At 38.5% G+C, this 14,095-nt stretch overlaps 1 protein-coding gene across 1 annotated transcript in view; it reads right to left on the bottom strand.

The window, feature by feature from the left end:
* The window catches only part of creb3l2 (cAMP responsive element binding protein 3 like 2), an 80,699-nt gene that overhangs the window by 28,414 nt on the left and 38,190 nt on the right, over window positions 1–14,095 (bottom strand). The window contains exon 2 of the mRNA XM_003220857.4: window positions 8,297–8,513. Coding sequence (XP_003220905.1) covers window positions 8,297–8,513 — 217 coding nt within the window. The remainder of the gene's footprint in view (window positions 1–8,296; window positions 8,514–14,095) is intronic.

The raw sequence follows: 14,095 nt of genomic DNA, 5'->3' as shown, positions 1-14,095 counted from the left end.
AAAGGAACTAATTGTTGTTCCGGGACAGGGGTCCCTCTCCCACCCACTGACTCCCCTCTTTCAGCTCTGGCTACTGCAACAGATAATGAAAGGCAAGCTGTTGGCTTGCTCCTGACAAAGAAAGGACTGTGCAGCAACCAAACACTGAAACCATTTTTAGACCATCAGTGTGGAAAGACTGAACAGAAAGAGGGAGTGTGGGGAAGTGGAACGCAAGAGTATGAGTGAAACAGACACTTTTAAAAGCTCTCTTTGTTTTAAGGATAGTCACTACTCAACTGCAAGCATAGATTTTTCAAGGGTTTAGCCCTGGAATTTGCTTTCTACATCAGAGCTTATTCTTCGTATGGGTTAACAGCTTCTCAACACATGTATGATATCTTTTTCCCCATTTCAGCACTGGGTAAAATTACAGTATGTTTCTCGTTTCTAGGACTGAGGGGCCAAGATATTGGAGTCCTGGAGAAAAGAGGATTCATCAGGACTATCTCTGCCAATTGAGAAGAGTTAAAGGTTATGTACCTCTCTTTTTATAAATGTATACATTGGGAATATTTCATTATAAAGAAAAAATTCTGCATGATCATGCAGCTTTTTCATTCAAAAAGATACCCTCTGCTGCTATTACTGCACAATGCCACCATGCCTTGGTGTCATGGCTGGCTTTTTTGACATGGGATCTCAATTCTGCTTGCTCCACCCAATGAATGTCCAATATGCAGCTTTCCCCATTTGGAGCACAGCAAAAATGTTTGTTTAGAAGGTACCATTTGTTTCTTTAACCTCTCTTTACCATGGGATTTTGACAAACTTCTGTTGCTGTAAATTTGCATCATACAAGGCTACATTGTTGCATGATGGCAAGCCAAATGACTGTTCCTTGCTTGCGGCTCAATATTGTCTCCACCAGTCCCTCCAAAATGAACCTCACATAATAATATGGCAACTAATTCAACCAAAACTGTTCTTAGATGGGAGTATCTGACACAAATTAGGACATTTGGAAAGCTTTACTCTTCTGAGAGTAGTATAACTTCTGCACTCACTTCTCTAACCCACAAAAAACAGAAAAGTTGTGGGAGGATGTTCTCCCTCCTCCTTATATACCGTCCACCTTGAAGGGCTTTGATGTGATAATTTACGATGCTGCCCTACCCGTCAATACAGAGGCCTTCAACTCTAGCATTGCTCCAGATTACACCCACTTAAGTTTTACCCATGAAGTTTTTAAATGAAAGAGCCAAAGACCGTGGGCAAATTCTAGGTGCAGTCCCTGGCATTTGAGATTGCAGGGAGGTTTTGGAAAAGGAAGGAGAGACTCTCTATCCTGGACTTTGGAGAATCACTGTTGGTCAAGATGGAGAATACTGAGCTGCAAGAAGCAATTGTGTGGCTCAACATCAAGGAATGTAATAGGCCAGTATGATACAAACTTACAGATGCAGAACTTGTGTCAAAATCACTGGGCTCACTGGACTAAGCACATTGGGTGGGCCAATGCCATTTCAGCACAGACAAGGAATTATCTGGGCCTAAATACCCTAAGAGTACTAATTCCTGACTGATGTTTGAAGCTAGGTAGACCCAACCTTGATTAGTACTTGGGTGAAATAATGACAATGAATAGGAAGCGCCCTAGGCTGTACTTCAAATAATCTCCAAGCATTTCTTGCCTAAGAAACTTTATGAAATTGGAATCATTGTAAAATTCCACACAAAGTCAAACATCACTCTTACCATCTCTTTCTCACTTTTGAAGACTTTCTTTTTTTCGTAAGTTAAGCACCACTGTATGTGAATATAACTAAACTTTAGTAAGATTTGGGGTAACATTCTCCATATGTAAGACACCAAGTGACCTTTTTTGATTTAGGAATATAGTACCTGGGGGAAGATGGGTTTTGAAGGGACATTTCTCAGTTTTAGGAGGGCTCACAATCTAAACCTCTTCTTGGCCTTATTTAAGCCTCATCTAAAGCACGCTAACTAAATAAGGATCTTGCATGCAGACAGAAACAGAAAATTTAATATTTTAACTGCTAGAATCCAGGAGAGACTTTTTACAAGACAAGCTGTGTCAGGCCCCAATACTGCTTTATGATCTAAAACCACAGCAGCAATGAAGGCAAACCTTGATCAAGGTAAACCACAAGTCTATTGCTACAGGCTTGTGGGATGTGGAGGATGTAAAGGCATCTGGCCTAGCATGCTAGAAACTATAATAAAATAAGCATTTTACAAAGCTATTTCCTTGATGTGCTTGGAGCTTTCATTGGAAATATGATGCTGCCTCCCACCCTGGAGGAAAATAGTCCATTCTGCAAGCCTATACTAGTCTCACTTCTTAAACTGACTAGCAGCTGAACAAATTTGTGTGAAATTTGACATCCAACAACTCTAAAGAAGTAGCATAAAAGGGCTACAATAGCACACATTTCTCTCCCCCCCCCCCTTCTTGAAATTGCCTGTACAGCAATATATACTGAGCACAGCAAAGGCTATGAGAGGTTCTTGCTTAAAGCTTGACCTGTGACTCAATGGTTTCTAAAATGATGGCCAGAACAAGAGTTAAATTTTAAATTCATATTCATTAGCATGATTCGAGAGTGCACTAGAGCAGATTCAAGTCTGGTTAGCATCTGGAGGGAAAACCACCTGGAAACCTTATGGGTGTGCTGCCCTAAATTCCATAATGGGATAAAAGAATGATAATAAATACATTAAATGATTAAATAATATCATTTTTCATAGTGAAGGTGGGCACATCCTAGCCCCTTAAGGACATTCAAAAAGCATCTAGCTGCCACAGTAAGTGGTTTTTCTTCTTCTTCTTGGAAAGATTTAGGAGGCATCATTATTTTCTCCAAAGGCATGAAAAATATATCTCACTCAAGTTCACCCAGTGGACTCCAAGAATTCAAACCATTACATTATGCTAATAAAAATGGGGTTCTTACTGTGTCCTTAAGGGAAGAGCAGTGCACCTTGGACAAGGACCACAACTAGTCCAGGTCATTGCAAATATCACTGCTTGTTCTCAGATACCACTTCCTAAATATATATATATATATACACACACACAGCACAGCTTATTAACACCATGCATCACACACAAATACCTACCCTAACATTGCTACCTTTTGCCCTGAAGTGGCATAAAGACCACAGGATCAAGTCTCCTCCTTGCCAGGCTGTTTATACTTTATAGCCTTTTATGATAACACACAAGCATAATTTATTTTCGTTTGTTTGTTTATCCTGCTTTCTCCCAATATGGGATCCAAGGCTTAGGGAAGGGCTACTCCCGGTATTTTGGACAATTCCCACTGACCTGGGCTGCCCAGATCCAAACTAGAGCTTCAGGTGAATTCCAGAGAGCCCAGCCATTATGGGCAATGGTCAACTGAGCAGAGGAATTACAGGCAGTATAGCCCCAAAAGTAACTTTTCCAAGTTTTCTCCAAAATTCTTGGATATATCAAGTTTTCTACCCCTATTCCATCAAAAAATTATTAGAAGCAGACATAAACCTCGCCCCACTATATGCAGTCTGAGTAATCTGAGACATCTTTGAGAGAATCCCATACAGGATTTAACACTTGGCTGTCATTATTTGCATAAGACAAACTAATTTTTCTGTGAACAGATCAATTAGGTTCCTTGTTACTATAGGAATTAGAATTGGTTTCCAATGTTTTTGTTTGTTTTTTTTCAAAGAAAATACTGTCCTTCGGGGAAAAAATGAATCCATGAGATGGGAGTCAAAGGAGAGAGATAATACTTGAATTGTGCATTATTAATTTAAACCCACATGCAGCCCCTAGCCTCAGAAGGTCTGTAATGCAGGCGTGTTTTCTCGAAGTGACAAAAAACTGTTTAATGATTCACCAGACTTATGACTCATTGTGCATCTTGGGTAGGAGGCAAAATGTGGAGGAGTTAATACCTTCCCACTTCCAACAGAAAACAACAATAAATATATTCAAAGAAATAATCGTGTTAGTTTTGACATAAAAAATAAAGAGATCTAGAAGAAGTTAGTTTGAGACTGAGAAGAAGAAATTTCTAGTGCTAGATAATCTCTCATAGACTCAGGGTGCATCTGCATTGTAGAATCAATGCAGTATGAAACCACTTTAACTACCATGGCTCAACATTACCAGCAAGTCAACACTTCTTTATTCTGTCAGGCTTTTAGGAATTGACAGCTTTTAATGTTATGTTACTCTTTGTATTCATTTGTTTATTTTACATTTTAATTAATTTTAAATGGCTTGTTTATAAATGACACATATCAGTTTCTGTTTTTAATCTGTGCTGGGTTTCATAATTATGTCATTATTTATTTATTTATTTATTTATACCCCACTTTATCTCCCCGAAGGGGACTCAACCTTTAAGCAACCTCAAATTCAATTACTGGGAGAAGGCAGGATATATAAATGAGTTAATTATATGTGTGTGTGTGTGTGTGTATGTATATGTATATATAGATGTATATATATATAGTTTGTACTTCTAGCAATAACATCACTATTGTGTTAGCATTCATTTACATGTAGATGAAAGTTTATTAAAGCTGCAATCTCAAAAAACATTCTTACAGGAGCTGTGCACAATTGAGCTCAGTGGGAGCTTAATTCTTGATACAGAGCTGGAATTTTAATCTGCTTTACCTTCCATTCCATTTTCAGGCACAATTTGAAGTGCTGGTCCTCACTTCTGTATACCAATAGTCCTAGGCTAGGATTTGTGAAGATCTACCTCTTCTAGCAAAATCCTTCCCACCCACTGCATTTAAGATCAGAGGCTCTGCTATAAAGTTCACCACCTTCAGAAGTATGACCTGATTGAGATGTGCAACAAATTGAAAAACTCAATTCAAGTTGAGATCTTCTCTGCTCTTTCTTTCAGTTTTGTCTGGAAAAAAAATCACCATTACGTACATCATGCTTAGGTAGTTGTTTTTTCAACCTTCTTTGTTGTATTTTATCATCAGTTGCTTTGGAGTCCTTTTTGAGCCTAAAAACATTTCTTTCCAAAGCAGGGATGTGACACAGCCTGCTGTGGATACTGAACATTGGCTACTGGACCACAGAACTTATCCACCTTTGGTCTACATCAGGGGTCCCCAAACTAAGGCCCGGGGGCCGGATGTGGCCCTCCGAGGTCATTTACCTGGCCCCCGCCCTCAGTTTTATAATATAATATATTGTATATACATATAATATTGATAATAATATTATAATGTAATACAATATAACACTAATAATAATACCGTATAATAATATTAATTATATATTCTATATTACATATAATATTACTAATAATATTACAGTATAGTTCAATAAAATAATATATAATGCTAATATTGTGTTATGCTAATAATATATTGTATGTACATATAATTTGTAAGCCACTCTGAGTCCCCTTTGGGGTGAGAAGGGTGTGATACAAATGTAGTAAATAAATGCAGTAAATAAATAAATAATAAATACATACATTTTAGACTTAGGCTCGCCCAAAGTTTGAAATGACTTGAAGGCACACAACAACAACAACAACAACAACAACAACAACAACAACCCTAATTAACTTGACTATCTCATTGGCCAGAAGCAGGAGTACACTTCTCATTGAAATCCTGATAAATGTATGTTGGTTAAAATTATTTTTATTTTTAAATATTGTATTGTTCTTTCATTGTTGTTGTTTTTGCACTACAAATAAGACATGTACAGTGTGCATCGGAATTTGTATTTTTTTTTTCAAATGATAATCCGGCCCCTCAACAGTTTGAAGGATTGTGGACCGGCCCTCGGCTTAAAAAGTTTGAGGACCCCTGGTCTACATAATAACCAGTTCCCATGCTCCTTATTGCAGAGGATCCAGTCCTTACTCCCTTTGGCCCTCTTCTCTCTAACCTCCTTATCTGGTACAGTTTCTATCAGTCCCACCCCTTTGCAACTTCTGATTCTTCTTTTAACCTCCTCAGTCTTTGTGTTTCAACAATTTTAGCGAACAGTCCCAGCAAATTAGTGCAAAGGACTGAATGTGACCACTGCTATTTGAAAAGTGGGTTTTCTCTGAACCCAGTGGTTCCATTTTGCTTTCATAACCATTTAAAGTCATTCCCTTATTGTGTCAAACAGCATATTCCTGGCCACTGAAGCAATCTGAATTTAAAACAAAATCTTACACTAGCTTATGAAGAAGCAAAGACTCAGGCTTTGCTCAGCCCTGAAGCAGGGAGCATCCAACATTTACTATATTTATATCCAGCCTTTCAGCCAAGATTGTTTCCCAGAACTTAGGCTCAAAATAAAATGCACACAAAAATGTGGTTATAAACTACATACAGTAAGTATATCGGATTACTGATAACATACTACAGTTTGCAGGATCTTTCCCACGTAAGTATTCAAAGAGCTCCTGAGGGGCCACTTGATAAACTTTATAGGCCTATCAATCCTAAGAGGACAAACCCTGAAACCATCTCTCAGCCTGCACTTGCAGATCTGATCTAATTCACATAGTGTACATAAAACAGAAAGCCTTTAAAATCAATTACCTAGTACACTGTTCCTCCAAGAATTTGTCTAACTTCATTGTAAAGCCATCTAAATTAATGGTTGTCTCTACATTATACAACAGGGTATTCCAAAAGATAGTCACATAGTGTGAATTGTAGTTCTCCCTCCAGAGCAAATGATCACATCCCCTGGGAAATTGTTTCAGTATTATGATGGAGAGAAACAATTATTTTTTTCCTCACTGTTATAAATGCCTCCTGTTCTCAATCCCTAGTTGCAGACCAATGTTCAGATCATCTTCTATAAAATGTGCTAAGTAATTGATCCTCTCTACTCTGACATAGTTTGGAGTTATGATATCCATTTTCAGATAACACATTCTATTCTCAATCTGGCTGTACTATGTAAGATTTATGTAAGCTTTTTGCTTTTTGCACATGTCATTTAAGTTGATGTAGCTACATAAAATGTGTTCAGTATAGACATTATACGTATTTTTTTTGTTCCAAAATGCAATACAAGTCATGAATTATGATCTGGAACTCTGACAAGAAAGAGGAGTGTGTGTACTTTTTCAAAGAAACATCTTGTGTTATATAAAGCTGCACTGAACTACTTTTTAACAGCACATATGGGTAGTTTCACACTTGTGTACAAATTCACAGGTGCCCACGAGGGCCATGGAACTGTAGGAGATTGCCCCCCAAAATTATCTTCAGCCTCCTTTCTTATAACATTCTGATTTCTTCACTTATGCAGCTCATCAACTTGGTTTCCCCCCCAGTCTTAACTCAGGCCTGAATTTCACTGGATTTCCACTGCAAAATGTCTTCCTCCTATAAGACATTTTGCAGTGGAAATCCGTAACACTTGCACAGGTTAGGAGCCAAAACACACACACACATTGTAAACCTATATTTTGTCAAACTTCCAAAATGAATAATGTGCACGTGGAAGGCCTGCAGTTCAAGGGCTACATGCAGATTTCTGTTCAATTATATGCAAATCTCTATCTAGTTTCAACCTTGACAAAATGCAAACCCAAACAGTTTTCAACCATGTGCCTTCCTACACCAAGAAAATTTATGTGGGAGCCAGGCTAAACAACCAAATGCCTAATGGTCAGGCCATTATATGGAAAAGCCATACAACCTACTATTCATCCTCTGAAATGTGCAATTCTTTATATGATGTTTCTGAATTCTATTCCTACCCTCCTTCTTACATACAGTCTCCTTGTCTGGGTGATCTCAAGTTCCAGACATTCAACACTTACAAGAGCTTAGCTTCCTTTGGATAAATATAATTGGAGGCTTTGATATTGTTCAGTATTTAAATGTATTCTCAAATATACAAGTGGAATACAGGCAAATCTTAACATTCTAACAGACAAACCAATTCATAGCCAGAGTTCAGATCTCCAGAGAGGCAATTAACAATAAAAAAAACTGTGAACTTGCAGAACAAAACTCTTGTTATGTTTGGTCTATGCTTCACTCACAAACCACATTTCCTCATTCAGACCGTGGTTTCTATTGTTACCCTTCGCAGACAGACATAAATCACATTTAATTCCTAACTAGGAGTGGTGGAATAAAGGTATCTGGCAATTAGTTCCCAGCAGAAAAACGTTACCACAACATTCATAGCTATTAACACTCCTTTGTCCAAGTCTAAGACTTTGGCCAGGTATCACCCTGAGAGAATCCACATTAATAGTCTATACACAGACTTCTGCTACCCAAACCCATTATACTCTTATACCTTCATTGAAATTGTCATCAGCTGACATGTGGGTAAGTGGGGACTGGGGTCGCGAGTCACCACAAAGAGAGTAGCTGTGTTCAGCCTGAATCAGGGGCGCAGGAGAAGCCGGAGACAGCTCTACTTCCATCATCTCATCTTTGTCAGACAGGAAAGGGTCATTCAGGAGCTGCCCCAAAACATCCTGGGAAAAGTCATCAAGGAGCTCTGTGAAATGCTGTGAAAAGAATGAAAAAGATAAAGAATCTGACAAAGTGCTCCAATGTATACCAAAGCAACAGAAAAACATAAACACACTACCATTGACCTTCTGTTTCCAGAGTCTTGATATCTGATCTTGGGAAGTCATGTCATATACAGCTTTTATAGGTAGTGGCTGTCTCATTCACACAACAAAACTAGGATACTGAGAATATACTTCTATGCATTTGGAGAGAATGAAACAGCTTTTAATTATTCTATGATGTGCTTGGCCTTTCAACCAACGTACATTCCAGTTTTCAATCCAAATTTTAAAGGAACGATTCAAAGTGCTGAACCTATTTTGTGAATAGGGTTAGTTGTAATTTCTTTCACCTCAACCTCTTTGTAAGATAGTAAGAACTACCTTGTAGGATTAGAACATCCGCTCATTGAGAAAATTCACAATTAGAACATAAATATCCCCAATGTTTGGATGGCCATACTATTCACAGAGTGGGTCGGAAGATAAACTGGGGAGCAGGAAAGATGGGGATGAGGCTCGTAATATAATAGGGGCTTAAGTTCCTTTGAGGAAAAACAGATTACAAATTTAATAGTACACATATAAAAATTGGAGCCATACTGCCTCAATTTCTGATCTATGTTCTTGGCTGCTTGGAGTGGTTGGAAATGTTTGATTACAACAAGGGGACATTTAAAGTTAGATGAGGGATTCTGGGAGTTATAATACAATAAACTAGCCTTTTCAAGTTCTCTGTATTGGTAAACTTTATTGTTGCATCCTTTGTCATACATTCAAAGCACACGCATGGCACCAGGCCCTAATCCTAACCTATATGCATACCAAATGTTTATTTGTAGACTTATAAGTGTGATCCAGGATCCTCCCACATTGCAGAGCTTTGGTGACACATACAGTTCACAAATACACAAGTCCTTTGTCAACAGTAAAAATTAAACAAAGGTTAAATGAACTAAGAGCCAATGTTCCCCATATGTACATTTAGCCTATGCACTTTGAGCAGTAACTAAGGGCTTCATTAATCAATATTCCTCAAATTCATTTTATGCCAGTAGCCAGCTATTTACTGTACACTAAACCAGAACTAGGCACTCTGGAAAATTTTTAAAGACACTTGTTAGTTATTTGCATCTGATCCAATGATGATAGCTTATGGGAGTTGCCGGCATACAACATCTGGAGAATTATGCCTGCTTAGTTTTGAGTTAGATGCTGTGTTAAAGGGGAGCCCCTGGTGGCGCAGTGGATTAAACCACTGAGCTGCTCCTCTTGCTGACTGAAAGGTCAGTGGTTTGAATCCAGGGAGTGGGTTGAGCTCCCGCTTTTAGCCCCAGCTTCTGCCAACCTATTTATTTATTTATTTGCAGCATTTATATTCCGCCCTTCTCACCCCGAAGGGGACTCAGGGCGGATCACATTACACATATAGGCAAACATTCAATGCCTTTTAACATAGAACAAAGACAAGACAAGCATGGCTCCGAGCGGGCCTCGAACTCATGACCTCCTGGTCAGAGTGATTCATTGCAGTGATTCATTGCAGCTGCTCTCCAGCCTGCGCCACAGCCCGAACCTAGCAGTTCGAAAACATGCAAATGTGGGTAGATCAATATGTACTAGTCTGGCAGGAAGGTAATGGCGCTCTATGCAGTCATGCTGGCCACATGACCTTGGAGGTGTCTACTGACAACGCCGGCTCTTTGGCTTAGAAATGGAGATGGGCACCAATCCCCAGACTCGGACACGACTAGACTTAATGTCAGGGGGAAACCTTTACCTTTACCCTACTGTATTAAAAGCTTCATTTTGCTATCTCTTAACCTGTGGCCTGCTTAACTGAATGAGCCAAAATACTAGCACTGGAAGAGAGAATGCACATTCACAATGCAATTTGATACGTTGAAATGGCCCAATAAATACATGTTAATGTATTGTCAAAGGTTTTCATGGCCATAATCACTGAGTTGCTGTGAGTTTTTCAGGCTGTATAGCCATGTTCCAGTAGTTTTCTTTCCCGATGTTTCACTTGTCTCTGTTGCTGGCATCTTGCCAGCCACAGATTCAGGCAAAATGTCAGGAGAGAATGCTATTGGAACATGGCCATACTACCCGAAAAACAAACAGCAACCCAAATACATGTTAACTTGCAAAAGAGATGCATGCATATATACAGTACAACATGTCGGTCTGATGATACTTTTAACCAACTGGACTGGTTCACATATGCATTGATACGTTTTAGTTCTCTGAACCTCACTACCAAATATTTCATATTATGCATATGTTTAACACTATCAGCACCAAATAGTGATTTGTATAATGGTAATTATCACTGAAAATTCTGTGTGCGAACTCTGTGGCCAAGTTGCCACTCTGTTCTTCTTTCTTTTCTTTTTAAAGTTTGCCATCGGTATTCAGTAACTTTACTAGAAAAGTACACATTCCGGTATTTAATTATGCTTATTTACCAAAGCTCATTTAGCATACACTGACCTAACCTTTCATATCTTATGTGAAAGAAGAGGTATAGCTTTGTTTTCTGTTGTTCAGTAAAAAGGACAGGACAACTGTGGGTAGAAAGAGCAAAGAAGCCATTTTTAGCAAAACCTTAGAAGGCTTCTAAAAAGCAGAAGATCTTGAATAAGGGAACTGCCTTCTCCTTTTAATAGCTTTTAAAGCAGATGTTAGATTTAGTAACACTCAGATGGGAGACTGCCAAGGAATACTAACTCCTTTATGTTATATTTCAGAGGGAGGCAATGGCAACCCACCTCTGAATAGTCCTTGCCCATGAAATTCATGGGGACAACTTATGTGGACAGGTGACTGATTAACATTATGGTAGTTAGAAGAATCCTGACATCAACATGGGACTGGGCTGGATGTGCTTTAAGATTTCTTCTAAGTTACTGGAAAACCCTGTAATTCCTTGATCAATTGAAAAAAATAAAGCCTTGTTTAAAATGCATGGAATGCAAAGATGAAGAGAAATAGCTTGTGGCCAAATTCATGTCAAAAGCACATACACTCACAAGAGGAGCAAGGTCAGCAGCAACATTATGAAACAAATTTTAATGTTGACAAAATTGTCTGAGGAAAGTCAAAATGAATGAAGGAGCATATTTCATCCGACCAAGCGATACAAAATACTTCAGGATGTGCTGTCAAAACACCATATTCTCTATATACACAGTATGTATCATGGGGTGTCTCTGGTCTCTGAGAAGCAGAACTTAAGCTCTAGGGAAAACATGTTTTTTCTAGTTTTCCTTGCTCACACATCCCAAAAGAAGTATGTGTAATAATAACTCAGTGCCAGCTTACTTTATAATAAAAGCAAAGCAAAACAGGCCAATATAAAAACAGCCATCAAGGTAGCATGTAATAACCAAGTGGCACCATTTTCCATACCATCCTCATCCTTACAGGCTTAAGGATAAACAACAGTATATTGTTCACCAGTTCCCTTTGCCTATCCTTTCATCTATCCTCACAGCCTGTGTTGTCACTTCCTTTCCTGAATTACAGATTCAACAAATCCTTGGGGTAGGAACCTATTGTTGTAGGGGATTACTTTACTGACTAAATTATCATTAGTTAAATGCAAACAGAACTCTTTGCTTAATTGATAAGCTGATGCTCATCCAGTTGAAAATAGTCTAGGGGGTACACATGAGGTCCCTGTTCTGCTGTCACTTGGAAAAACAACAAAGCTGAAGGACAGAGACAGAAGCAAATAGGGAGTAATATTAAAGCACTTGCAAATCTAATTCACCTAAACCTAATTAGCTCACATTCACTAAAACAATTCACAGATGAAAACACAGCTGTGATCCAAAAGGTGTGCTTCTTTGAATGTGGTAGTCAAGTTTGTCAATTACAAAATGAAGCATTTATGGGGTAATTCACATAAAAATATGAGAGAATGTGAAGGTTCTTTAAAAACTGCTTTAAACAGACATATTTGAACAAATATGTACAAAAAAGACATCAGTTTAAAGAAATGTTTGTGAAAATATGTTGTCAGGCAACCATAAAAATGTGGAAATGGGACTTAAATTTAGCTGCAGAAAATTGGTTAAGCAGCCAAAATGTACCCAATAGATTTGTCCATTCCTGCATCTCATTAGAAAACTAAGCTGAAAGCAGGCAAATACGATTTGCAGTGACAACCATATAGCAACAACCTGAAAGACAGATGGCCAGTGGTCCAGAGAAAGCTACCAACCAAAGGAAGGTAGGAAGAAGACAACAGAGCTTTGGAAGACAGCAGAACAAGGGCTAGGAAACAGGCTCTGTATCTTGGGACCTGTCTAAAATATCTTCCGTAACTCACTGGAAGAAAGCAGCATTCATACCACTGCATCTCTGTGCCATAGAAGGAAATGCTGATATTATCACCAGTGTCAAAAATGATTGATTTTAATTAGCCTAGAGCGACAGCAGTTGCACGTAAGCTAAATTCAAGTACGTAAAGATCTATAAGGCACTATATGCTCAGCTTTACTACAGCTTTCTCTATTATCAATTTTCAGCCTCCCCTATTTGCAGTAAGTCCCAAATTTAGAAGCATTGTGAATGCCAAGAGTCAAAAAAATGGCTGCCATTCCAACTTCAAACTATGGTTTCAGATCCAGACTTCTCATCCCAGCAACCATAGCTTGACAGTTCAGACATAGCAGGAAACTTGGGTTAATTAAACCAGTGATTCTTCAACTTCGGGACACCAAGAAGGAAGGGAAAAGAAGCAATGTGGGAGTGGAACACCTATGCACAAGTCAGGATAAAAGTGAAATAAATGATAATCACTATTTCATTTTAATAACCCAAGATATGTGTGTGTGGACTAGATCACTTTCCCCTGTGCTTACACTGCAAAAAAGGATGTAAAAAGCAAACAGCACTTGGCTATTCCCAGACTATGACATCTTGTAAATTCTAATTTACTCAGATTAATTAATGTACAAGTTCTAATTGAAAGCTTATGGTAATAAAGGACTTATTAAGAGGTAAAAATGGTCTCTAGCATTCTGTAAGTGCATCTTTTTAGACAAAAATAGAAAAAAGGGAACAATAGAATGGAAATCATTCTCATACGGTTCCAAATATTTAAAATATCTTCTGAATGATATATAATTAAAACAACAATAACACTGGTTTCACAGTGAGATATTTATTGACTGGCAATGCAGGTTTTACCAACAACCTTAAAGGGAGATGTAGATATTGATTAGAATTGATCTCTCATACACATGCCCCACTTATATTAGTGAATCTGTGAGAAAGGCATGTGTTTGTGCTCACTAGCTATGCTCTCAGCAATACTGACGTGCCTCCTGGCAGCTAAACCCGCATGGCCATGTAATCACTCATGTAAGCTGGTCATTTTCACACTAACAGAAGAGATGTAGCTAGTGAGTGAATTAGGACTGTGGCATTCCAGCTCCTTTCTATGTTCAGTCAATGTGAGAGGGGGCAATCTGAGAAAAAGAGGGTAGTGAGCAGAGGCAACACAATTACAATGTTCAGGACAGGGCTTCTTAAACTTTTCCACTTGCAATCCCTTTCCGTCC

The sequence above is a fragment of the Anolis carolinensis genome, chromosome 5 (genome assembly GCF_035594765.1).
Source record: "Anolis carolinensis isolate JA03-04 chromosome 5, rAnoCar3.1.pri, whole genome shotgun sequence".
NCBI classification, from domain to species: Eukaryota; Metazoa; Chordata; class Lepidosauria; order Squamata; family Dactyloidae; genus Anolis; species Anolis carolinensis.
This window is presented reverse-complemented; position numbering and strand designations above follow the sequence as displayed.